A 25,950-nucleotide genomic window follows, 5' to 3' on the forward strand; every position below is an offset into this window, starting at 1 on the left:
AACGCGAGGCCGAACCGAATATGATGGGTCCCCCGCCTACACGTGACGCACTTTTCCCAGGGTGGATAACCCTCCCATCCGTGGCAGCCACACCTACGCATTGGAGACACAATATTGGTCAACGTACTTTATGATGTCGATAAAGGTCTCGTCCAGTGAACCCTTTCCTATGAGGAATCCATCAACGGGTGTTTTTTCCACGTAGTTCTGCGGGAGGGCAACATGAGTGGGGTGGAGAAACGGGAAGGGCAGCATGAGTGGGGTGGAGAAACGGGGAGAGAAGCATAAGTGGGATGAAGAAACGGGAAGGGCAACTCCAGTGGGATGGACAAATGGGAGGAGACCCACCTTCATGTTGTGCCTGGTCACCGATCCACCGTACACGATTTTCACTGCGTCCCTTGTTTGCGTGTCCACCTCTTCTGCTAGGATTCGCTTGATGTCTGCTCGGGGGGGGAAGCAAGAACGGAACGGTAATATAGAACGGGCGCAAAAGGGAGGGCACAACGGGAGCACCAATGTGATGTGCACACGTGGATTCTCCTATGAACGGGTGCAGAAAAGAAAAAAAAGGATCAGTTGAGACCCCCTCTTGAAACGCATTCTCTGTCTCCGTTCCCAATTGGCTCCGCTCCTTTATCCTTTATCCTTTTTTTTTGGTCTTCCCATCACTTTAACTCACCCCAGTAGCAGGTATTCAAAAAGTCAGCCGACACGGGGTTGCCGGTGCCGACGGCGAAGCTGGGCTCCAGGGCTATGATAATGTTTTGCATGTCGTCCTTCGGAACTGCCTGCTTGATGAGCTTCACGTGGGGGAGGTGAAGTGGAGGTGGTGAAGTGGGGGCGGTGAAGTGGAAGCGGTGAAGTGGGGGCGGTGACGTGGAGGCGATGAAGTGGAAGCGGTGACGTGGTAGCGATGACGTGGTAGCGGTGACGTGGTAGCGATGACGTGGTAGCGGTGACGTGGTAGCGATGACGTGGTAGCGGTGACGCGGATGAGCACACACGAACAAATGGAGCGAGTGTGCAAATGGAGGACACAACTCAACAGGGGTAGGGGGGGAAAGATAACCCACGCGAAGTAGTCCACGCATATTGTCTTTTTCCCCACCCCTTTTTTCCATGCACCGCATTCCTTTTCCCGTTTTTTTCTCTCCCTCCGTATGATGGCCTTACGGAAAGCAATTTCCTTGTCTTGGATGACGTGAATGGGCGGTTCTCGTTTTGATAATCATCCCCGACGCATAGGATAACCTTCAGCTTGGATTGCACAGCATTATGCACCTTTTGCGCTGTCTCTTCCAGTGTCTCCCCATTACTGCAAAAACCTCTGCGTCTCTCACTATGTCCAATTATGGTATATTTATTCCCAAACTGCTTAATTAAAGTGGCTGTGGTTTCTCCGGTGAAGGCACCCAAGCCACTTGCCAAGCTGACGTCTTGGGAGCAGGCAAAGATTTTAGAGTTATTTTCTCGAATTTTTTCCAGGAGATATGGCATGAACAATAAGTTAGGAGATAAAACAAGGTCGACATGATGAGAGTATTTGATTTTCGTAAACGTATCGATTAGTGTGTATGCTTCTGTCTTTGTAAGGTAGCACTTCCAGTTCCCGATGATGATTTTCTTCCCCCTCGCTTCGCCACTCCTCGGGTTCCGCCGCGGATCGCGTAGCGGGTTACTCTGCGGATTACTCTGCGGATTACTCTGCGAAGAAGTGCGCACACTGGCCTGAGAAATGCCCCGCGAACTGCCCCGCAAATCGGTCACCGCTCCCTCCTGCGTGCCCACGTGGTTGTCAACAGGGGGGTATATTTCCACCACCTTATTTGGGTATTCATATTGAGAGTCTAATTTGTTTATCCTGCAATCACTGGTCCTTTGGGTTCGTCTCTTTCTTCCTTTTAGGATGGGCCTTGAGCGGAGGTAGAAGGAATGCACCTCCTTAGCTTTGAGGGGGTCCACGGATGAACCGTCCGCGAGACAGTCACTAAAGCGCAAGCATTCTGTGCCTACCCAGTAGATGCATAGCGCGCGCAGGAGTGGCTTTCTCATGTTAGGTTCCCTCGTGCAGGTGAGCGGAGGGAAGTAGTACAGCGGGATGGTGAAGAAGGGGGAGAAGTACAGCGGAATGGTGAAGAAGGGAGAGAAGTACAACGGGGTGGTGAAGAAAGGAGGGCAGCACAACGGAATGGTGAAGAAAGGAGGGCAGCACAACGGAATGGTGAAAGAATGTCAAACACAGACGGGGAAGGAAAAAAAACAACAGGAGCGAAACGCATTGGGGGATCCCTGCTCATCTTCGCACTGAAGTAGTCCACTAGTGAAAGCTCCTTCCAAGAAGCATGCAGCATGCGCGTCATGTGGGTTGTAAAGGTGTGCGTATCCGCATGGCGCAATGCTTGACGGGGGGTCCCATTTTCATTTTCTACCTTCGCACTTCAGTAAACAGTGGGGGAGCTAGCCGACCTCCTGCCGCTGCGTGACGGATAAGCCAACAGAGGAACATCAAAATGGGAGGAAGCTCACGCACTCGCCAAATTGATATGAGGAAAAACACGGCTGTTGGGCCCGCACCTCTGTGGAAGCTAAAAGGAGGGAACGAAATTAAAAAAAAAAAAATAATAAATAAAACAAAATAACGTGGCAGCAAATTGGGAAGTGCCAGAGTGAGCATCGAGCAAGTTCCTCCCATTTTTACAATGCATCCTGGAGAACGTGAAATTGGTGCGTGAACACAAGTATGAGCTCGAAGGGAAATCCTCCCCCTCCTGCCCTACAGCAATGTAAAAATTGACAAATTATTGACAGTACTGCTAATTGCTTGTGATGCGAGCTCTATGTAGAGCTAATTAAAAATAAATTGGCGGATTGTGGATAGCAACATGAATGTTCTCAAAGCGCTTCCATATAGACGCTTCCCCCATCCGGGTGAATCCCCTTTATGAGTTGGTCCTCCCCAAGCACACCACAGTGGGGAAGGTATATGCAGAACTTCGCACCCTATGGCCACTCCGCCATTTAGCAGAAAATAAAGGACAAAGGAGTTAAAAGGGACCATGTGGTGGGGAATAGGACATCCCATTTCGACGATTATCACTAAATTAGTTCCTTCGCCTTTTGTTACATGTGTTTTTCACAGCTGGTTCATTTGCTCGTCTGGCGAAATGGGCCTTTTGAAGGGAGCGGGGAAGGAAGACTCAACTGGGGCAGCAAAAATAAAGTGGGCCTGCAGTGACCTGGGACAGCAAAAATAAAGTGGGCCTGCAGTGACCTGAGACAGCTTAGTGGGACCTCCCCTGTTCGGGGGATACCAAAGGGACATACACAGGGGATGCGCGAGACGGTACCCATTTTTTCCTTTACGCAGTACACAAGGGGGGAGAAAAAAGAGGATACAGTGAGTGGCCTCCCAATTGTAGACCCCCCCTCATAACGAATCATAATGGACCACTGAAAGTGGGTCCTCCTCGCAGTTGTCACGCTTCGGCAAAGCGTACCATTCAAATATGAACACTACGTGAGGTGAGGATGAGGAGAAGGGGAAGTAAAATAACCTTCAATTGGTGGATCACACATACCCGTTCGCTTAAAAAAAAGCATGGCGGTGTAGCAAACACACAGGTAAGTGCATCACCAAAGGGAGGACATATCCCGGAGGGTAGCTGCTGCCTTTTCCCTCCTTTTAAAACTCCAGCTCTCTGCTAAACTCCTCGTCGCAGTCTTTTTACACTTTATCGTGAGGGTGGCGTAAAACGTGCCATGTTCATGCTTCGATATATCTGTACTTACAAATTTATTTCCTTTTTTTTTTTTTTTCCTTTTCTGGGGGTCTAATTTATTCAAAGTTTGTGAAGACTTCAAATTGATAATCGCTCAAGGTGATATCGGCTGACGAATTGGTCTTCGCTAAATGGAGGAAGCTTTCTGGTGAGCTTTTACTTCTTATGAGTGAGCCTTTACTTCTTATCGGTGAGCTTTCACTTTCTATGGGTGAGCTTCTCCCCTTCTTTTCTTTCCTTTCGTGTTTGTTTCTACCGATTGGATGGTGCCTGTTCATCAGCAGTTGGAAGTTCTGCCTGTTCTGGTACTCCACAGTGTATTGCCTATGGGGGGGGAAGGAATTCCCATGTGCTGCACTTTCTGTTGTGCAACCCCTTTATGGGGTGGACCCCTTTGGTTGTTTTGCTTCGAATGGGGTACCCCACTGCTCCACTGATCCACTGCTCTATTACACGTCCAGCAAATGTGTATACGTAGGAAAGTACACATGTGTATGTACACACATGCATGCAGCGCTCGCAGGTTGGCACTGTTGCTCGCAGGTTGGCTATATTTCTCGCAGCTTAACATAATCGTGACCACTTTAACAACAGTGTGCGCCTTTCTCTGTGAAAAATTTCGCCTTTCCTGTGCGATGCGCAAAATGACTCCTTTCAATTTTTCGCGAATGCCATTTTTTTGCGATGGAAAAAGTGCGGAGCACGAAAAAGGAAATCCGCGTGCGCCCGTGTAGGACTTTGTAACGGTGTGTTCAAGTTATATGCACACGGGGGGGGTAGTGGCTCGCTCGTGCGGGCTGCCCAGCGTTAAAAAAAAATAAAATAAAATAAATAAATAAAATAATAGACGAAAAGGACGTTACATTTGGTTGCTATGCAGCGCTTCCACATTTTTCTTTCCATTATGAGGTGAAGATTTTTTCCCCCACAAGCTGACATTCACATTTCTTCAAAATGGCAATTTTTTTAATTTCGTGGAAGGGCCCTGTCGGATAGGCCTCCACATTCTCGTTGTATACGCAGGGACACCCCTGTGGGTGTTGTATAGACGCTCCGCAGGGCATATTTTAAGGGGATGAAAAAAGGGTAACCTTTTAAGGGTGTCCCCCCGGAAATGTTCACCCAAAGTAAAATTTACCAACGGGGTGAAGAGTAATCAATGCGACAGCATCCTCATGGACCCGCTTTTTCAACAGTCTTGCTTCCCTCAGTGTGGGATGTCTTCACGGAATTTTTTTTTTTTTTTCTCAAACGCGGGGTCAACCCCCCCAGGAGTATACTCCTCGGAATAGCGCTAAAATGGAGGGACACCAAAATGAGATGATGAACCAACTGAAGTGAGCATATTGACAAGAAATGTAGAAACTGCGCGTTTCTAGTAGGGTGATGCAAAAAAAAAAAAAAAAAAGGGCAGCCAAGTATAGCTCATTTTTTTTTTTTGGTAACGGTTCCCTTAATGGGACTCCTATCCTGCACGTGGGGAAAAAAGGCACCCCCGAAAAAAAAAAAAAATTGCCATGCTGCGCTACGAAAAAGAGGGAACATTTCAAAGCGTGAAAAGAAGCTTTAAGAATATTTTTTTCCCTCCGTTTTGTATCCTTTTTTTTTTGAGGTTCCTTTTCGTTTGGTAGGATTACATTTTCTGATTTGGGAGTGGCGCGCCTCGTTCGAAGCGCCCGTGTTTTTCTGCAATTTGGCAAAACGGGATTGTTCACATGGGTTGCAGGGGTATGCTGTTCTTTTGGTAAAAGCCCCCACACAGTAGTGCTTCCCTTGTGAAGGGAGGGGAACTCCCACAAGGTTGGTTCTCTTGTGTGATACTTCCTCCAACGGGGTGTTAATCCCCCTCTACCCCCCTAATAGAGGCGTCACGTCAGCACTAACTTCACCGAAAAAAAGGGCTATTATAAATCCGCTTGATGAGAGAAACAACCCCCCACACCTGTGGAGGTACGCTGTGAAGTGGCCACCTCTGTTGTAGGGAAAAAAGCTCCATGAAAGGGGGACCCTCAAATTGGGCCACTCCACAAAAATGCAGTGAGTCTCTTCCTCTCGTCCGCCGTCCCTCCCGCAGAACAAGATAACCCCCAATGCAGCACTACAATCACACGAAAATTGTGATCCGCGTGTTGGGGGCTGGGCAGACAGTGGGTCGCTCCTGCGTAATCGTGGAGCTAGAGAACCGACGAGTGATGTTCGACTGTGGTTCACATCTCGGGTATAAAGACGAAAGGAAGTATCCAAATTTCAACATACTCGTTAGCAATGACCCATACGCAGTAGAGAGAGAAAAGGGGATGGGTGAAGCAAACATATACGAACACAATCTAAACACAGAGGTGAATATAACCATAGTGAATAGCAGCATTTCTGAAAAGGAAAAATTAATAAAAAACTTAAGTAGAATAAATGAAATAATTGACTGTGTAATTATAAGTCATTTTCACATGGATCATATAGGAGCATTACCCTTTTTCACAGAGATATTAAAATACAGAGGTACGATAATTATGAGTTATCCAACGAAGGCTTTAAGTCCAACATTATTGCTGGATGGATGTCGAGTAGCAGACATAAAATGGGAAAAACAAAACTTTGAGAGACAAATCAAACTATTAAACGAAAAATCAGATGAGTTGTTAAATTATAACATTAGTAGCTTGAAGAAGGACCCATGGAATATTAGTGAAGATCATATTTACTCCTGTATAGGGAAAGTGGTAGGGTTGCAAATAAATGAGACATTCGAAATGGGAAATATGTCAATCACGCCATACTATGCAGGACATGTGCTAGGTGCATGTATATTTAAAATAGAGGTAAACAATTTTAGTGTTATCTATACAGGTGATTATAACACGGTTCCAGATAAACACCTTGGGAGCACTAAGATTCCGTCGCTTACTCCGGAGATCTTCATTTCTGAGTCTACCTATGCTACTTATGTGAGACCAACAAGAAAGGCATCCGAATTGGATCTGTGTAACTTAGTACACGAATGTGTGCATAAAGGAGGGAAAGTCCTGATCCCCGTGTTTGCTATCGGAAGAGCACAAGAATTGTCAATACTGTTAGACTCCTACTGGAGAAAAATGAAAATCAATTACCCCATTTATTTTGGATGTGGATTAACAGAAAATGCAAATAAATATTACCGGATTTATTCCTCATGGGTTAATAGTAGTTGTGTTTCTACAGATAAAAAGAACCTCTTCGATTTTGCCAATATTTCTCCATTTGTGAACAACTACTTAGGTGAAAATCGACCCATGGTTCTGTTTGCCACTCCAGGGATGCTACACACTGGGTTATCTCTAAAAGCTTTTAAAGCATGGGCAGGGTCAAGTAAAAATTTAATTGTCCTTCCAGGATACTGTGTACAAGGTACTGTGGGTCATAAGCTAATTATGGGGGAAAGGAAGATATCATTTGATGGAAACTCCTATATGAATATTGCTTGCAAAATTATTTACCTTTCCTTTTCTGCGCATGCTGATTCGAATGGTATTCAACAGCTTATAAGACACGTACTGCCACAGAACGTCCTTTTTGTTCATGGAGAAAAAAACGGTATGGAAAAATTGTCAAAGCATATATCGTCTCACTATTTAATTAACTCCTTGTGTCCTTCCTTGGGTCAGCATTGCGAGTTCAATTTTTCGAAGAGTAATATGAAGCACGTTTATGTGCAGGATGCTCTTTATGCAGATATTCTTCGTAACTTAAATGAGCAAAAGGAGAAAAAATTTCTTCTTTCTACCAATAAGGTAAGTGGTCTCTACCGGAGTGACGCCACTAAATTGGCATCTCGGGATGGAAGCTACTCCGTTTCTTTCTCAGCTTATGTTGTGTACTTTACCATTCGTGAGAAGCCCTACCTTTTGTTCCTCCCCAGACGAGAACTCCTGCGTGTGGTACGGTCCAGGTGTTTCCCCGTCACACTTCGTCGGGGGGAGAAGTGCTTCAACTCGGACAGACTCTTCGGTCTGGGCAACACACAGAAGGGAGACGAACAAAGTGGAAGCAGTGAACCTGGCGGAAATGCGCCCATCGGGGAGGTTGGCTCTCCGGGCGAAGGCCTGAGCAGTGGGGACACCCTCAGCAATGAGCACGAGGAGGGAATGCCCCCCGTTGGTCCTCTCGCGCAGCCAGGCAAAAGGAAGTACGGCGAGATGTTAAACATGGGGGGCGCTCCAGAGGAAGGAGAGGAGGGAGTGGAAGGAGTGGAAGGAGTGGAAGGAGAGGAGGGAGAGGAAGGAGTGGAAGGAGAAGGAGAACAGGCGGAGAAAGCAGAAAAAGCGGAAACAGCGGAAGGGCGTAGTTCCCCCCAAGGAAGCCCCCCCAGCCGTGTAAGTAAAAAGCTCGCACAGGTGCCCGTCGACTGGGTGGACCCCGCGGGGGGAAGTCCATGCGGGCCAGAGGTAGAAAGGAAAGGATGTCCAGAAACCGGAGAAGGTCTATTTCAGCAGAACGAGGAGGAACAGCAGCAGGGAGGGCAGCCTCTTAACCTCGCAAAAGGTGCATCGATTGCCGCTCCCACCGCTTGTGGAGATGCGCTGCAGAAGGGTCAGGAAAGCACCCCCAGAGGAACGCGCAATTACGTTAAGGATGAAGACCAAGTAACCATGCCACTAATCAACCTGCGCTTCAGGGAAAACATCACCATAAGCTATCACAGATTTTACAATTTTGTAATTTCCTTTTTTAAAGAAATTGTGGACACGAAGAATAGGAACAGCATCCGTTTTTTGGGCGAAGGGGTAATTATAAAAAATGTGAAGGAGGGGGATGGGTATTTTTTCCTCCTGTCGTTTTTGTCTCTACGGGCCATTCACGATGGAGGGAGTAACTTGCTCGTCCAATGGTCCTACGTGGACGACGCACCCGAGTCGGCCATTCAGAAGTTCATAAGTGCGATAAGGGAGTACGTCGCGGGGGGGGAAGTAGAACCCTCGCAACTGGAAGGGGGAAGAAATGGGTAAGCATTTTGTGTATATTATCCGACCAGCTGGCTTTAAACAGGGAGGGGGGGAGGAAGAAGAATGGAGAAGTGCCTATTCTTTTCCCATCCGAATGATACTTCACCAACCCGCTCATTATTGTATTTGCCTGTTTGTCCGCTTTGCGCCTCAGTTGGGTTGGTCCCCATTTGAGATGCCAATTTGAGATGCCCATTTGGCTTTTTTTTGTGTTATGTCTGTGTTCCGTTTGCGCTTCCTTTGCGTTTTGCTCAACACTGCGAAACTGATCGCCCGTGAGGGCGCCGTTAAAAATGTATTTCGTACACTTGGGGGTGGGGGGAAGCAGATGTGGAGAAGCGGGTGTGGAGAAGCCGGTGGGGAGAAGCATATGTGGAGAAGCCGGTGAAAAGGCAGCACCCCCCAATGGGAGAAACAAAAAAAAGTGGAAATGGATATACAAACGTTCGTGCGTGCGGTATATGGGCTTCTGGGCACATGGGCGTGCTTCCATGCCTGCACACCTAGGGGGACGGCTTCAAGATGGAGAGCATGGCCAGGGCCCTAATGATGGACATGTGCTCCGGCGTCCGCTCCTCCTGCAAAAAGGCGCAAAGCTGCTTGCTAATGGAAGAGCAAAGAGCTTCCAGTTTCATGCTGATGGACAGCAACTGAACGAAATAGGTTTCCTCCATATGATCCTGCAGGTAGGAGTGGGGTTCCCCTTCTTCCTCTTCCTCTTCCTTTTCTTCTCCTCCTGCTCTGTCCACTTTTACGTTCAAATTTTGTGCGTCCCCTGTGGTTTGAGCTTCCCTCCTCATACTCTTGAAGGTGACTCGATGCAGCTTCTTACAATCCAGTGAGAGCGAAACAAATTTGATAACTGCCAGTGCGCATATTAAAGCGGACTCGAAAAAATCGGATAAGTGAGCACCTTTGATTTCCTTGGACAGCGCAAACTCAGGGGGGTCTTCCTTCAGAAATTTCAACATTTCAATCCACTGCAATAGACTTGTCTCCATTTTTAATTTCAGCATTGTTTTAAAATTGTCGAAGAAGTTGTACTTTTGGTTGAGCACCTGTATTTTGGCAATTTTTCTCCTCAGGAATTGCTTCGCGTTTCGGTCGCCCGGTGTGTAGTTGAGCAGTTCGGCGGAGGGCGCAACGCGCTTTGATGTGGTGTCTTTGTGAGTGCCATCTTTATGAGAGCCATCTTTGTCAGGGCCATCTTTATGAGAGCCATCTTCGTGAGAGCCATCTTTGTCAGGGGCGCCCGAACACTGTGCATCCGCACCTGCGGCTTTCCCCAGTGCCTCCCCCCCATATAGCTCCTCCCCCTCGTCGCTGCTCGAAACAAAATTCGCATAGTTCTCATTGGACAAACCCTCCCCCGGGTCGAGCGAGCGGCTTCTCATATATTCCAGGGAGGGGAACTCCCTTTGGAGGGGAGTGCCATGCCCCTCTTCCAGCGTCGCTTCCCTCTTAAGCTCTTCCCTTTGTCTGTCATCACAAGTTGGCTCTCCATTTGGCCCGATCGCAGAATGGTCCTTCCTGTCTTCTCGGGTTGATATGTTGTGCGTGCTGATAACCCTCCCTTGGGGGGAAGCCCCCTCTTTTGCTTCTTCTCCCCTACGCACGTTCGCATCTTCCCCGTCGCTGGAGGAATTTTCATTTGGGGGAGCATAATCACCTGTCTTCACTGTATGACTCGCTTGATGCGTCCAACCGGCTCGGCTGCAATTCTGAGGAGTTCTTTTGGCAGCCCCGTTTTGTGAGTCCTTTTCCCGGTGGTTATATTCCGCGTCTACGTTGCCACTAACATTAAGGCTATTGAAAAGGGCGCCGTCGTATGAATAATTGAAGGTCCCAGAGAGGGTGCTCAATATGGAGTCCGTCAAAACGGAGGTGATACTTTTTTGCATAGCATCTTCCCTACTAGCATCCATTTCTTTTTTCTTTTTGTTTTTCTTTCTCTCACGTCTCTCTATTTTCTCAATTCTCTCTCGTCTCTTCCGAGTGTGTACATAATTTCTCAAATCTCCAAAGAGCACATGCTCTGCTCTCGACTTGGTACTTTTCACTTCATACTCACTTATCATTTTTTCAATTTCGTCATTAATTGGGATATTGGCGTTCCATATGTTTGTCCCCAAATAACGTCTGCTGCTGAGTAGGATAATATAAGCTCTGTAGACGCTGTTGATGTTGTTTAGGTTCATCTTTAGATTGGTAAAAAATATTTGTTGCAATTTGTCACTCTCGTTTTTTACGTTCAGCAAGCTGTTATTTTCTTCTTCGTTTGATTCGAAATCTGCTCCGTACAAGTAGCTATTCAACTCTGTGAAGAGATCCCTCTTTCGAGACAGCTTCGTGTCGGTACATATAATAAGGGGGATGCAAATCTCCACAAGGAGTTTGTAGTAGTACGCGTTGATCTTTTCCTTCTTCATCTCAGAGGAACTGTGCGCTTGGCTCACGTCGCTCTCTTCGTCCGATTTGTTCGCGGCACTGTTGGCGGTACTGTTGGCTGAGTGCCCTTTGTTCTTCTTCTCCCCCTCCTTGCGCCGCTCCACAGTGTTCCTGCTATGAGGGGCCACCTTCTTCTGTGGATGCGCTTTCTCTACACCGTTATTGTGTCCACCCGTGGGTCTATCTTTAGGCACGCCGCTCAACATACCGATGCTGATTTCCCCCCTTGAGCCACTTTTCTCATCCCAAGCGTACCCCTTCGCGAAGTAGTCGTAGTCTGCCCCCTCCGCTGTCACCTTTTCCCCCTCATCTGCACCCGCCCCTTTGAAGTACTCCCTCTGTATGTTGATGTGACTGACCGTGTTCACTTCGGATGTGCATGGGAGGAACAGCTTGCGGTCGAAATATAACAACGTGTCATTCACGTGGTGAGAGAACTTCCACCTGAGGAGCTCCTTCAAAGCCTTCCACACGTTGGCTGAGACGTTTTTCCTTTTGTCCACCAGGTGGATCATCAGGTAGGTGGCGATTTCGTACAGGTGCTTCTTCGGCAGACTCGCTGTTTGCGTGGTTGACCTGGACCACTCTTCTTTATGGGTGTTCTCTCCATGAGTGCTCTCTCCATGAGTGTTCTCTCTATGAGTGTTCTCTCCAAGAGTCCTCTCTCCATGAGTGGGGGACCCTGACCCCCCCTTGTGCAGCCTCTCCCAACGGAGGGTCCTAAAAACCTCGCGCAGAATCCCACACATGAGTATCTTCTCCGCCGCCTCACTGCTATTCAAGTAGGGAAGAACAACTGAGGGGGTGGTTAAAATATTGACGTAGGAAGCACATAGAGGAGACGGCCACTGCGCACGATCATATTTGCATGCCTCCTTGAAAGCCTTCAACGTCACCTTAACTATGTTTCGGTCAGCATTGTCTAGATTTACAAAAAGAGAGTTAAGTATGTTTATGGTGTATTCCTCTTTGATTAGCAAGGGGATGGGTTCTGAACCCATTTCGGTTTGGTACTTCCTGATAGCTTTAAAAATGATAAACAGGTTGGTGAAACACAGATGTAGGTACTTGGTGACCACGTCGTTTTTGTGTGCACAGTTGACACGGTAAAGGACGTTAATTATGGGGTCCACTAATTTCAGGTTTTCTGGTTCTATGCGCATGCACAGGAGGAGCTGCGAAAGAGTGACTAGCGAAATAATGACGTAATTTACGTTTCTGCTTTTGAGGAAGATCTCCAAGAAATTGAACACCTTCCGGCAGTAGCCACGTTCGCAGTGGGCGTCCCTTACGACGCTCTCCCTGGTGGTGCTTCCTCTCGCGCCACTTCCCCCGAGGCTGCTCAAAAAAATGTGCATCAACTCGATAAGCCCGTTCTCAAACGAGTGCTTGTAGTATAGGAGCTTCTCTACATTGCCTTCCTCGATGCGTCTTAGGATCCTCTGCCTTTTATTTAGCTTTAGCAACTCCTTTATAATTCTCAAACAGTTCAGCGTGTTATTCACACTTATGCTGCAGGTGTAGTTTTGGTAAATTTTTTTATTCAACTCTCTTTTGGAGACCTTCTTCACATCCCTACTGCGAAGTATGCTATTCCTTCTAACAAAAAATGGGGACCCGTTGATCATATTTTCAAAGGTGTCATCGCTGTATGTGTGTGTGGGGATGACGTCCTGGCTATTTCCTTCATGGGGAGTTCTACTATGGGCGGGCGCTCCTTTTTTCGCGTCGCTTCTTCCCGGAACTCCCCTCCTTTCCTGGAACCTCCCAGCAACTCGCTCACTTGGATCCTCTCTTTGGTCAGTTTCGTGTACGTGCTCCGTCAGTTCCGGGGCACCGACCCCCGTTGCTTCTTCTGTCTTGTCCGCTTGGCCCCCATCGGTGAGGTGCTCCCCCCGTTGCGTTTTCACCTGAGCTTCCTCCTTCGCTCCCACTTGAGCCTCCACTTGCGCTTCCCCTTCCAAACGGTGCTGCCTATCAAGCAATCTACTTGCGGGGATGAATGTTTTATCCCCTCTGCCCGAGCGCTCATGAGTAGAGTCCGCCACAACCCCACTCATATGACCCAGCTGCTTCACCCCAAGGACATAATACATAATTATAAATAACTCGATAAAGTACCTCCTTGTGTAGTCCCTTATGTAGCCATTTCGAAACTTGAGGAAGTGGAAGACCAACGAAAGGATATTGCTCAAGTTTTTAGTCAGTTTAAGTGTCTCCAGACTGTTCATTAGATAAAATAAATAATCCATCGTTTTATGTAACAACCTCTCGTTATTACAAATCATGTAGATAAAATACACGTGCTCGTAACTGTACTTGGACTTCAGTGTGCACAGTTTGTTCACCACTACGTAGGGGTGTTTTTTGCACAGCAGTAGGATTATTCGTAGTGCCCTCTCCAGGATGTTTTGGTCGTTACTTCGGTTATCAGCTGGGTCGTTACTTCGTTTATCAGCTGGGTCGTTTATTCGGTTGTCAGCTGGGTCGTTTCGGTTATCAGCTGGGTCATTGCTTCGATTATCAGTTGGGTCGTTTCTTCTGTTCTTCCTTGGGCCCTTAATATTCTGCTGCGCCTTGCACATATTTCGGTATGCCTCTAGCGTGTTGTTCGGCTCGTCCGTGCCCCGGGGGGTCGCCGTCTTGCTAAAGGACCCACTTGGGAGGCTCTGCCCTGGTCCGTTCAAAACGTTCGCCTTCGTGTAGTAGTGCACCTCATTAAGCACCCTATTCATAATTATATCAATGTCCTGATGGCTGATTCGTTCAGTCCATGTGTGGTACATGAGAAGGTTCAGTCCACTAATCGCCACTTGCCTGTTCTTGTTATGAATACAACTAATGAGGCAGTTGATATAGGACTTCTTCTCCTCGCTGGAAAGCACCTCACTAATCACATCACTTATAACTTTATACACGTTAATTTCTTTCCTTTTGTTGTTCATAAGCTGTCCCAGTTTTTTAATAAAACGGGTCTGGTAAGTTCCCAAGTTTATTTCCCTTATCCTGGTTCCCACTTTGACGTGAAACTTGTTGTGCAATTCTACAGTGCGCATGTTGCTCCTGATATTTTTGTAACTCAGCCGTGGGGTGACCAGCGGGCCACGCCTACGACGGTGAGCTTCAGGGCGGTGAGGTTCGGGGTGGTGAGGTTCGGGGTGATGAGGTTCACTTAGATGATCTTCACCGAGATGGTCTTCACCGAGATGATCTTCTCCGAGATGGAGACCATTTAGACCCTCTTTCTTAGCTTTTTCCCCTTGGCAGGTCATTTCTCCTACTTCATGTTCCCTACCGCTTCCTCCCCCATCGCTGACGCATGTCTTCTCGTTTATTCCCTCTCCCTCATCTCTGAACGTTTCTTCGGTCGGGTGCTCATCGCAATTTGCAGTGCAGCTGTTCGGTTGGTTGGCGGGGTCCTGTTCCAGGGTGTTCCTAATTTCCCCACCAAGTTCCCTCTCCCAGGTGTTGCTTTTATCTCTGTCGAGTTGCTCCTCCCAGGTGTTGCTTTTATCTCTGTCGGGTTGCCTCTCCCAGGTGTTGCTTTTATCCCTGTCGGGTTGCTCCTCCCAGTTGGCCCTTTCCCTTTGCACCCCCCTCTTCGCCTTTCTCCCTCTCGCGCGATTCGTCACCGGGTTGGACAGAACATCCAAAATAACTTCTATTCGATTGAAAAAAAAGTAAACGAAGTGCGAGTTCGACAGCATTCTGCCCCTTTGCAACTTTGCGAGCAGCGCACAGACGGAGCACACGCTTAGGTAGCTAATGATTCTTTCGGGGTCTTTAACGTACGGGATGAGCAGCCCTATGCACTCGCACACGTAATTGCGTTCGCTCTTCGCTTCGTTCTTCGATTCGTTCCTCCCTTCGTTCTGTGCTTCACCGTTTTGTTCTTGGAGGGACCCCCCTTCATCCATGCGTGGGACATGGTCGACCGCTCCCTCTGGCAGACTTCTCCCTCGCGTCTTTCCTTTTGATGGATCCACACATGGAAGACTGTCACCATCAGAGGGATCATACATGATGCTGGAGTCGGACCCTTTGTCACTACCCGTGTGGTCGTTTAAGTTTCCTGCCTCACCGCGTACATCACGTAGGGTTGTCCCTCCTCGGTGCAGGTAATTTCCGCCTACTCCTTTATTTGTTGTTTCTTTTATGGCTTTACCCTCATCATTGCTGACGCTGTCAAGGTAGTGTTCGCTTGAGTCGTTCTGTCCATCTGACCTGCCCCGACCGGTACTGCTCCCTCCATCTCCACTTTTTTCGCTGTCCCTACCACTCTGCTGGTTGCTCTCATTTCGGTTTGGCGTACCCACACGCTCATCATTCGCATCGAAAAAATTTCCATAAGATATGTTCCCATTGGAGGAAAAAATCAAATTGAAATACTTCTCAAAGTTTGAGGAGTTACATGATGAGAGATTCTTCTCATTGTGTTCGTTTCGATTTTCTCTCCCTCCTCTATGGGTTGCTTCGACCTCATTTCCTTTTCCTTTGGACTTGTCCCCTTTTATTGCATCTGCATGGTGGTGTTTTTTTTCACTTGACCTACACACTGTCAGATGGCCCGTTTGAGCAGCCTCCGCGAGAGGAGTTCCATCGAGAGGCACCATTCTACTCTTCCCGTTGAGGCTCCACACCCTGGCAGCATTAATAACTATCTCAGATAAAATCCGGAAGGATAGGAACTTCACTTCTGCTATGTTTGTCGCCACACAGGTGTCGTGTAGGTACTTAATTATCTTAAACTGCAGAGGGAAGCAATCCATTTGTAGGGTGGCTTTGACGATAATGGACGTGATGAGGTTCAGGCAGGACAAGGCAGCGCCTTGGTACTTGCTCAGGTTGCGGAACGTTTTGTTGTTCGAATGAAGCATTTTGTTGTTCGCGTGAAGCATTTTGTTGCTCGCGTGAAGCATTTTTTTGTCCCGTTGGTTCGCTCGGAGGGGAGCATTTATGTTCCCTTCATTGTGTCCCTTTTCGGTCTTCTTCTTTGCGTTTTTTTTTTTATATTTTTCCTCCGTCAACCCGGTGAAAAGTTCGTCCGGTGTGATGCTCTTACAACCCGCATCTTCATCCGCGCCACTTTGGCTCTTTCCCCCTCCGTCCCATTTGGCCCGTCCATCTCTTGTCCTACGGTGAGCGGAATGTGCAGAATGTGGAGAAGTGGCACCACCATGATGGTCCGTCTGTTCCTTACCATTTGGCATCCCTCCGATGAGCTTGTTGGTCCTCTCTGTCCCATTCCTATGGTGCGTCCCTTCTTGACGTTTTTTCTCTTTGGCCATCTTCCCCTTGGGTATGTTTTTTTTTCTCTTCGATATGTTGGCACCTTTATTTTTGTGCTTTTCCTTGGGATGGTCACTCCGCATATGACAGGTGTCCAACTTGACAGCTGAGTCTTTCACATCCACGTCTTCGTTCCTCACCAATTCATCTGTATTTTTCCCTAGTACATCTGCACCCTCGTGGGGACACCCACTTTCGTACCACTTGCGATAGATCTCCTTCCTCTCGTTTAATACAATTTTCAAAAGCAAGTTTGTTAATACATGTACGATGATAAATACTGACTGAAACTGCATGGATTCTTGGACAAAAAGGCAGTTATGTATGCCCTTCAATGCGTTCATCAAATTAGTGTAGGTATCACTTTGTATATCTAGATGAGATTCACTCGGGGTTAAATACCCCGGGGTTGTCTCCCCCTGTCTGAAGTCCTTTTTTGTACCTTTTTCCTTCATCAGGTCGGAAAAATAATCATTATAAATTACTTTATCTGATTGTTCATGCGTTTCTATGCATTCCCATTCCATCATTTTTCCCCATTTGTCAATTTTTTCAATGATGTGTTGTTCTTTCTCTAAGTGCATCTCCTCAAAGTTGTACTTATTCGATTCTTCATTTGATCCATTTTTTTTTATATCCTCCCTAAGTTCGTACTCGCTTTTATTTGTAATTATACTCTTCCCTTGTTTAAAGTACGGGACAAAATTTTCCACTCCGGTAAAGGTAACATTACTGATGGGCAGCGTCTGATCGTCAAAATTGTTCAGGTAGTACAAAGCCCCGTGGATAATTATATACTTGTATATGTAGAGGCAGGAGTAAAATGGGATTTCATTCACATTTTCTTTCAAATAATGATCACACACGTCTTGGATGGAGCAGCGCTGGTTTGGTATGTCTAACGTGTTGGTGACTACGTATGGAGGGGGAGTTGCAAAATTTTCGCTTGCTCGATTAGCGGATCGATCCCAGTTCGTGCTATGCCTGTGTGCTGCCTCCCCACCGGTTTCCCTAATGCACTTTAGCTTCTTCGATACCATTTTCACCGCTCTGAGCAAGCTCGCCTGTAGAGTCGTTTCCTTTTCCTCGTAGAGGGCGCAGATAATTGGGTCGACTAAAAGCTGGAATACGAGTAGGTTGACTTTTTCATTCGGGAGGCGCTTCCACACGCCTGCTGCGTCCCTCGCTCGGTGCGCCCCCTTGGTGGAATTGGCGGTGGCGTTGGCGTTGCCGCTGATATTGCCGCTGACATTGCCGCTGACATTGCCGCTGACATTGCCGCTGACATTGCCGCTGACATTGCCGCTGACATTGCCGCTGACATTGCCGCTGACATTGCCGCTGATATTCCCATTGGTGGTGTCCTTGGCGGTAGGTGTCCCCCCCAGGGTGGCCACGTTGCCATCCACGTTGGGAGATGATCCATACGGGGAAGACGACCCGCTTCCCTTCTTTTCAAACCCAGAGAGGATGCCCCTCCTAACGAGCGCGTTCATTTTTATCTCTTCCTTGTATCGCACATCCACGTATCTCTGCTTGTTGGAGAGCACCTCCCTCACAATATGCTCCTCATTCAAGACGGAGTCGTCCTTCCCGTATATTGCATTGCCCAAAGTGGTGTTATACCTAACTAGAGGCACATACACATGTTTAATATAAATGGCAAATATTTTTTCGTTCATGTAGACATCTCGAATTATGGAGAGATCTCGAACCTTTGAGGAGGGAATTTTCCTCAGACATTTTCCCATTGTCAATATCAACGTACTTCTTATATTCTCTGCATTTATGACATTGCTTGATTTTCCAAAGATTGAAAAGGCGCTAGTTTTTCTGTTGGCTACATCTGAGTGGTATATATTGTTTAGTAGGAATAGGACCCGGAATAGGTTGTTCTTGTGGAGTATGCTTTCTATGTAGTAGGCAGTCACGTCCTGCTGGAAGGGTTTGCTTATGGGGAAGCTGATCTCGTTTTGGAGGATGTAAGATCCTAGTTTGTCTTCCAGTAGCTGGTAGGATTTCCTCACCACTTCGTTACTTTGGTAAAGGCGGTTTTTTAAATCATCTTGTTGGTTCACCCGTAGGGTGGTTGACTGTACTCCGCCGTTTTGCGCCCCGCTGCATTGTGCCCCGCTGCTTTGCACCCCGCTGCATTGCACCCCATCGTGGGATCTCTCTCCCGCGGAGGGGTTCCGCTTTACATCAATGTACCCCCTTTTCCCTGTGCGGTGGTGATTTCCCCCCTCGGAGCAAACGCCCAGCTGGAGCAGTCTTGCTCTGTAAACAGTTTGGTATTCACTGAGGTAGTGTAAAAAACGACCAACGTTTTTCTCCCTAGACATATCAGTATTATACTTATTAGATAACAACATGAAGTTATTCAAATCTAGTTGGTTCTCACTACTCCTCTTGGAGGAAAAGCAGTCCGCTCTCATTAACTGAATGCACTCAATACAATTCTTCATATAAGCAGTATTACATTTTTCTCCATATAAATTAAAAAAATGCCTTCTATATATAGCAGAAAAATTCATATAAAGCGTTAGGAACAAATTTTCTTCCTCATTAACAGGTACTTCTTCGTTGAGCTTAAAAAAAATTGTAATCATTTTATTTGCATACTTTCCACTAAACTGTTTTATAATTACACACACTAAGTTGATGACACTTAGATATAGAAATGTGTTTTCAAATTCTTGGTTCCTTTTGACGAGCCGAACTAACTCGATGAGTGAGTAAAAGAAGGTGATGACGTAACTGTGGTAATTGTATATCCTGTCTATCTCCACTTTGACGTAGCTGCTAAATAAGGTCTGCATCAGTCGTAGAATTCGTGTAAATCGGTAGCTCATGGACTCCATGGCTGCGTGGAATGTGGTCGCCTCGTCGTTTCCGTGGGCGTTCGTGCCCATGAGTCCCCCCATGTCCAGGATGAACGGGGCGCTCACGTTGGAGGAAGTCACGTTGGAGGGTGTCCCATTGGAGGGTGTCACGTTGGCGGACGTCACACTGACGGATATCCCATTGGCGGACGTCACACTGACGGATATCCCATTGGTGGACGTCACACCGACGGATATCCCATTGGCGGCCATCCCGTTGACACCTCTCCCGTCGGGGTGCGCGGCAAGCGCCCCCAAATCCACGTTAAAGTAGTGCCTGGCGATGGCGCGCACTTTCCGCCGCCAACTCTTGCGGAGCCTCCCGCAGTTCACATTCAAAGAGACGTTCAGCACTCTCTTACTAATCCGTTTGGCTATCTCCCTGTAGCTCATTTTAATTAAACAGCGGTAGTATCGCGCCCGCTTCACAGCTGCAACTTGTCTTAGAGTCCTTTTTCCCCCCCCTCGGGTAAGTGCAATTATATGTTTGAGAATTCTCCTGCTGCATAGACTATCCCCAGTGAGAGGAGCAGTTCCCCCCTTGTGAGCTACAACCTGATTGTTTAGTCTAACAAAACTGAGGAGTAACTCAAAGTAGGTGAAGCTCTGCACAGAGGTGATGCTCTTCCCTTGAGTGAAGCTCCTCAAGATAGAAATGAGTTGCAGACTGAGAAAGGAAACAACAAAGTCGGAGTGGGTGCAGTACATAAACAGCACCGATATAACATTGCTTATATTTGGCAACACCAAGTAATTATAATGTAGTCTAGAGTGAAGTCTCAAGTGTTTCTTCACCATGTGATTGTGTAGAAGTATACATATAATATTTAGTGCCTTCAAAATGGATACTACGATCCTGAAGCTGCTTTTTACATCTACCAATAATTCGAACAGCAGAGGGTACAACACTCTAGGAGAGTAAAAACAAAAATGTTTTTCAAACGCTAACGAGATTAACTTCTTTATGTAAGGAACTGAAGGGTACATGAAAATGAAAAAGTTCCAGTGTATGTCAAAAAACATCCTGTTATGATCAAATCCGTTTTTTAATACCTCATTGGAGCTGCTGTTTATGTCTATGATGGTTCCATTGTCATCAACTGAGTATCCATATTTTTTATTTTGCTTTTTAAATTTTGATTCTTCGCTCAGCAGGATGTTAATTAGGAAGTGCATTATTTTGATTACATGTCTGTTTGGGATGAGTAGCCACGTTTTGATTTCCTGGTCGTGGTGCCCCATGGTGTTTATGCGCTCGTTCGATTGGTCGCCCTTGGGGGGAAGCGTTTCTCCACTTGTGGTGGCTCCCCCCCGTCCGTTTTCCGCATTCCCACGTTGTGCACGTTGTGCACGTTTTGCACGTTTTGCACGTCTTGCGCTTTTTGCGCTTTTTCCACTCATCCCACTCATCCCACTTTGTCCACTTTTTCCACTTTTCCCCGTGGCGCCTCTACCGCGGGTCCCCTCGCACACCATGTACAAGTCGCAGAGGGGGCTGCTAACCCGCGGGAGCAGTCCCAGAATGACACTCGGGTTGAATGAGAAGGAATCAAAATGGTGGTGGTACGACAAAATTAGGTCAACCTCTAAAAGCATATAAATGATACTTAAATCGTTGCTAAACCGATCGGATATATTTGCTACCATTTGTATAACCAGTTCGACGTTACTGGTGTTATTCCTATTCGTGTCACTGATGAAGCTGTTTAACCGTTTGAAGTACTTCTTGTAAGCACCCCCTTTTGTACCCAAGTTTTGATTAGAAAGGTGTACTATATTACCAATCCCTATGTCCCCCGATATGAGCAAAAGGTACTGTCTCAACAGAGTCAGTGAAACCATAACTTCTACCTTTATGCTAGACTTCACTTTCTCCCTGATCAAATTAAACACAAAGTTATTTGTATACGTACAACTTATGAAGATATTGAATAGCTCCATAATTTCAATAAACGTTGAGATGTACAGATTAGATGATATGTAGTTTACAACCCCCTTAGCGTTATTCATCGTGTAGTTTTGATTGATCATGATATATAGAATGGAATAGGCTATTTTCAGAATGTGGCTAGCGAAACCGACAATGAGATGTATCTTCGGCAGACATTTTTGAAGAATGATTCGGAAGCTATTAATTATATTGTACTGTGGTAACCCCCTTACATTACTGTAGTTTATGTACACTTGTAAGTCCTTATTGTATATTCCTGAGATGTCACTAATAGCAGCGTTGTTAATGGTGGAGTGGAAGAAAACGAGGAAGTAATGGATATATATTTGGACCACCTGCTTCGTCATTTCGTCATTGTTTACATAGAGAACCAACTTCGATATGATGTAAAGGAGTTTGTTATAATTTTCGGTGCTTTGCTTCAGGCTGGGAAGTATGCTAAGGTATAGGGTTAGCATTTTTGTGCACACGGTTCTGATTTCTTCTGTCCTTTTTCGTTCCTTCTCACAGATGCCATGGGCGGCAGAGGGGGACGAGGCGACGGGGGACGGAACAAAGGGGGGAGAGGAGGGAGCTCCTTTGTCACGGAGAACATCAGCCCTGCCTTTGCGGCTCCTCCCCCCACTTCCCTTTGGCACCTGGCAGACCGCCTCTTCCCTCCAATTCTTAACCGTGTAGTACTTTTCTGACGACCCTTCCGATTCGTTGCAAAAAGTTTCGGAAGCATGCTCGCTTGGTTTAGCTTCTCCCTTGGCGGCCTTCACCAGGTCGTGTTTACCTTTAGAGGCACCCCTGCTCGACTCTGTCCTGCTATCACTGCCTTTTTCTTGGGAGCATTCTTCCCCAAGGGGGATATTCCACCCATCTCGCCCCAGTTCGCCATTGTTCGCGTCATAGAATACGTCACGTGGGGATGCATTCTTCGACGTGTGTTCAGACGAGTGTTCCACACATGACGTGGATTTCCCTTTCTTATCCCCCTCCCTGAGTCTGTGCAGGTTGGCCTGTCTAACGTTGTCAGTGAAAATCGCCGAGTGGCTATTCTTCCCCGGGTCGTTATTATTCCCCGAGTGGTTATTATTCCCCGCGTGGTTATTCTTCCCCGAGTCGTTATTCTTCCCCGGGACGTTCGAATTTAGAGACGACTCCCTGGTATACGTTGTGCATGTATCCTCGCTGGTGTTCTCCAGGGACAAATGAATTATGTCGTTTTCAATATACACATTAGCGTGGTGTTTATTTGGGATGATAAAATTCTTCCTCTTATATTTCGTGTTCATGCTAACGATTGTGTACAGAACTGAGGGGAACTGAATGTCTTGAAATATTTCGATCATAATTTTGTAAGTGAGATCTGCATGCCTGGTGCTCTGGCCCATAGAAAGGATCGCGTTGAAGAATTCGTTCAGCACGCTTTTGGTGAGGTGCGGTACCTGCGTGAAGAGGTCGATGTAGAGCTCCAGGTAGGCGCACAGCTTGGGGTTGCCCCTCCCGGGAAAGTCCTCCCTCACTTTGTCGTCACGCACTTTATCGTCGCGCACTTTGTCCTCCCTCACTTTATCGTCACGCACTTTATCGTCACGCACTTTATCGTCACGCACTTTATCGTCACGCACTTTATCGTCACACACTTTATCGTCACACACTTTATCGTTAGTCGGTTTTCCCTCCCCCTCGTGGGAGTCCCTCACAGGGACGACAGCCCCCCGCACGCGCACACACCCGTTCAGCTTCTCCACGAGCTTCTTCTTCAAATAAGCGTCCTCCCTCAAGACGCACAGAATCAGCAGCTTGGTCATGATCCCGTGTCGCTCGTCGTCCCTCTTAATGAACAGAATTTCGTTCAGCAGAAAGTCAATTATATTTCTAATGATGTTATTTATTTCGGAACTTTCTTTCGCATTCTGCGTGTGACTACCTCCACTCCAGTGGGAGGCATTCCTCTGTAGAGACGTGCACTGATTTAATTTCTGGGGGGCTTTTGTTTCGCCTATCACAGCTGTTTTGTATTCATCCTTTTTGAGGCACAACAGCTTTGCGATTTTATCCTGATGGAAGATGTTCCCCTTTTTTTTTTTTCTTCTTCTTATAATTCTCTCCATGAGGTTCCCATCAGTTGCAAAGTTCAGGCTCCCCTGTGTGGAAAAAGCGGTTACACTGTTTACTTGCTGGAGATGTCCCCCCTCAGCCGTGTCCCCTTGCAGTGGAACTGCGTCTGGAAGAAATCCCCCCTCAGGGATATCCTGAAACACAAAACAATACTCATCGCCATCGAAGAAGGAGTATTTTAAAATATTGTCAAAGATGTGTATGTCCTTAAATTTGTGAGTCCTCCCCTTTTGTGTGGCCACTTTTTTCTCCTTTTCTGTTTCATTCCTTTTAATCTCGTCCAGGTACTCATCAACAGTGTTGCTAAAACGATTATGAATGCAATAATGAACAAAGTCGTGAACCAAACAGAGTAGCAATTTTTGATTTTCGTGACTGACTTTCTGAATTTGTAAAAAGGAAAATACGTAGTTAAGGATTTGTCCCTTGTGGTACACGAGATATATTTTAAGCGTGTTGATAATTTCTCGATTTCTTTTTTTTTCTTCATCCAGACAGTTCAGCAATATGAAAACGATTTCCTCCAGCTCAACATTTGTGATGCTCGCCCGTTTTTTCATCGTGTCGGGGGGGGGAGAGGAACTGGTAGGGCGCTGAAGCGAAGGGTCAAAAGAAGTAGCTTGGGCTTGCTTCAATCGTGCAAACGAAGATACCCCAGTACGTTTACCGTTTAGGGGGGTTCACAAAGGTTTGCACATGTAGACGCACCCCTACACTTTTACAACTAGCGCGTATGCGCGTATGCACTTATGCACGTATGTTTGCGCGCCCCCAGGAGAAATCACAGCCTGTGCCTTTGTTACAGCTATCAAACAAAGCAACGGCGGCAGGGAAAAATAAAATAAAATAGAGCACAAGTGGGGGATGCGGAAGGGGATATCATTCTGTATTCACAGCTGCTCAACAACTGTGTGCATTTGCGTTGTGCGGTGGCAAGGAAAAAATGCGCATCGCTTTTTTGCAAGTGATTTATAACCCTATGGGAACGTCGCTGCCCCCCTCGAACGCTTGAGAATGCTGTGTAGACCCTTCGCAAAAGGACTTGGCGGCAATCGCTCATAGCGTGCAATGTGGGCTGCGGAATTCAACCCCAGCTAGGGGGAAAAAAAAAAACAAAAGGAACAAGACACTTGAATGGTTTTTCTGCCTAGGATCGACGCGGCAGCAGTGTGTACATAATTTCGCATAGGGGGGTGTGCGAGTTGGTTCGTAAACAAATCCAACGGAGGGGAAAAATGCGGCGAAATGACGCAAAAAAATTTGCAGCAATTTTTGCAGCAATTTTTGAAGCAATTTTTGAAGCAATTTTTGAAGCAAATTTCCCAGCATTTTTCGCTGCAATTTTCACAGCATTTTTTCACCGCATGTTTCGCTGCATTTTTCGCCGAATTTTTCCGCGCCATCCAGTGCAGACAAGTCGACGGTTATGCCATCATCAATTTTTACAAAATTTACCTCACGTCAACATGTCGCAATTAAAAGGTGTCACCTCGATTTGTCCATTGGGTGGGGTGCGGCATTGAGCTATCGATGGTCCACGTGCGTATGTTTTTTTTTTTCGCACAGAATGTTGGCGAGGTGTGCGCGGGTAGTTGGCCAACGCTGTGCTGCCGCTGCGATGCCGCTTTTCGGACGATTTACGAAGTATGTCTCTCCCTCACACACTTTGTGCAAAAAAAAAAAAAAAGAACAGTGACATTTTTGTGGAGCCCCCAAAGAAACCCTGTTGAAAACTGGTGGGCCAAAAATTGCGCCAACAATTTGTCATCAAATTTGGGGCAGCCCAGCGAAATGTGCGGACGCACAGGGGGGAAGCGGTGTGTGGACGCTGTACGAATGGTCACGAGAAGTTTGCCGCGGTTGCACGTTCCCAAAGAGATAGGCGAACAGGGGAACAGGCGAACAGGCGAATAGGCGACGAATTGTGGCGCTCAAAAGGAGGGCTGCACGCGAGTTGCTGTCACTTCGGGAGAAGGGCGCGCCCCGTCGAAATGGTCACCTCAACTTTGCGAAGCATACGTATGTGCACAGAATGTCTACACACACGTGCGTATTCCCCCACCCCTTTGGGATGCCTCAGTTGGCATGGGACTGATTGCCACCTTTGCATTGCATACGGGGATAAAAGAATGGCCAACTTCGCGGCGGCTCTTTCTCTCCCCACATTAACGTGCTCATAAAAAAAAACGTTTAAAGAAGCATCGTTTAAATGATGAACACACCTTTGCAGCATTTTTTTCGGGATAAAATAAAACAAACCTGCTCGTTTCTAACCTCGTCGAATTGGTAAGCATAGGTGTGTCCATTGCATTACTTGTGAGGAGGGGAAAATGGTCATTTTTTTTTTTCTTTTCTCGCCTTACTTGGGCTTCAGCCCATTGGCCATGCGACAAAAAGGGTTAACATAGTGTCAGCTTGCGTCCAGACAAAATAATTGCAAAGCGTTTTTTTCACGACAAAAAAGGTTTTCAAAAATGTGAATAATACTTTTTAAATTAAGTGAAGCATTT

General features: G+C 46.8%; 3 protein-coding genes across 3 annotated transcripts; 1 reads left to right on the forward strand and 2 right to left on the reverse strand.

Moving 5' to 3' along the window:
* Positions 1–95: 95 nt before the first annotated feature.
* Positions 96–1,949, reverse strand: PCYB_083100 (triosephophate isomerase; the record flags this gene model as incomplete). The annotated part of the gene is made up of 4 exons (XM_004222048.1): positions 96–207; positions 349–443; positions 683–803; positions 1,177–1,949. Coding segments are annotated over 4 exons (1,098 nt in total), but the record flags the coding sequence as incomplete, so codon positions are not given.
* A 3,923-nt stretch (positions 1,950–5,872) lies between these two features.
* PCYB_083110 (RNA-metabolising metallo-beta-lactamase domain containing protein) lies at positions 5,873–8,764 on the forward strand (the record flags this gene model as incomplete). The annotated part of the gene is made up of 2 exons (XM_004222049.1): positions 5,873–7,646; positions 8,397–8,764. 2 exons carry the CDS (start codon positions 5,873–5,875, stop codon positions 8,762–8,764), a joined length of 2,142 nt encoding a protein of 713 aa, XP_004222097.1.
* Positions 8,765–9,264: 500 nt separating this feature from the next.
* Positions 9,265–24,000, reverse strand: PCYB_083120 (hypothetical protein; the record flags this gene model as incomplete). The annotated part of the gene is made up of 2 exons (XM_004222050.1): positions 9,265–23,466; positions 23,497–24,000. 2 exons carry the CDS (start codon positions 23,998–24,000, stop codon positions 9,265–9,267), a joined length of 14,706 nt encoding a protein of 4,901 aa, XP_004222098.1.
* Positions 24,001–25,950: the final 1,950 nt, after the last annotated feature.

Source organism: Plasmodium cynomolgi, chromosome 8, assembly GCF_000321355.1.
Source record: "Plasmodium cynomolgi strain B DNA, chromosome 8, whole genome shotgun sequence".
Taxonomy (NCBI): domain Eukaryota; phylum Apicomplexa; class Aconoidasida; order Haemosporida; family Plasmodiidae; genus Plasmodium; species Plasmodium cynomolgi.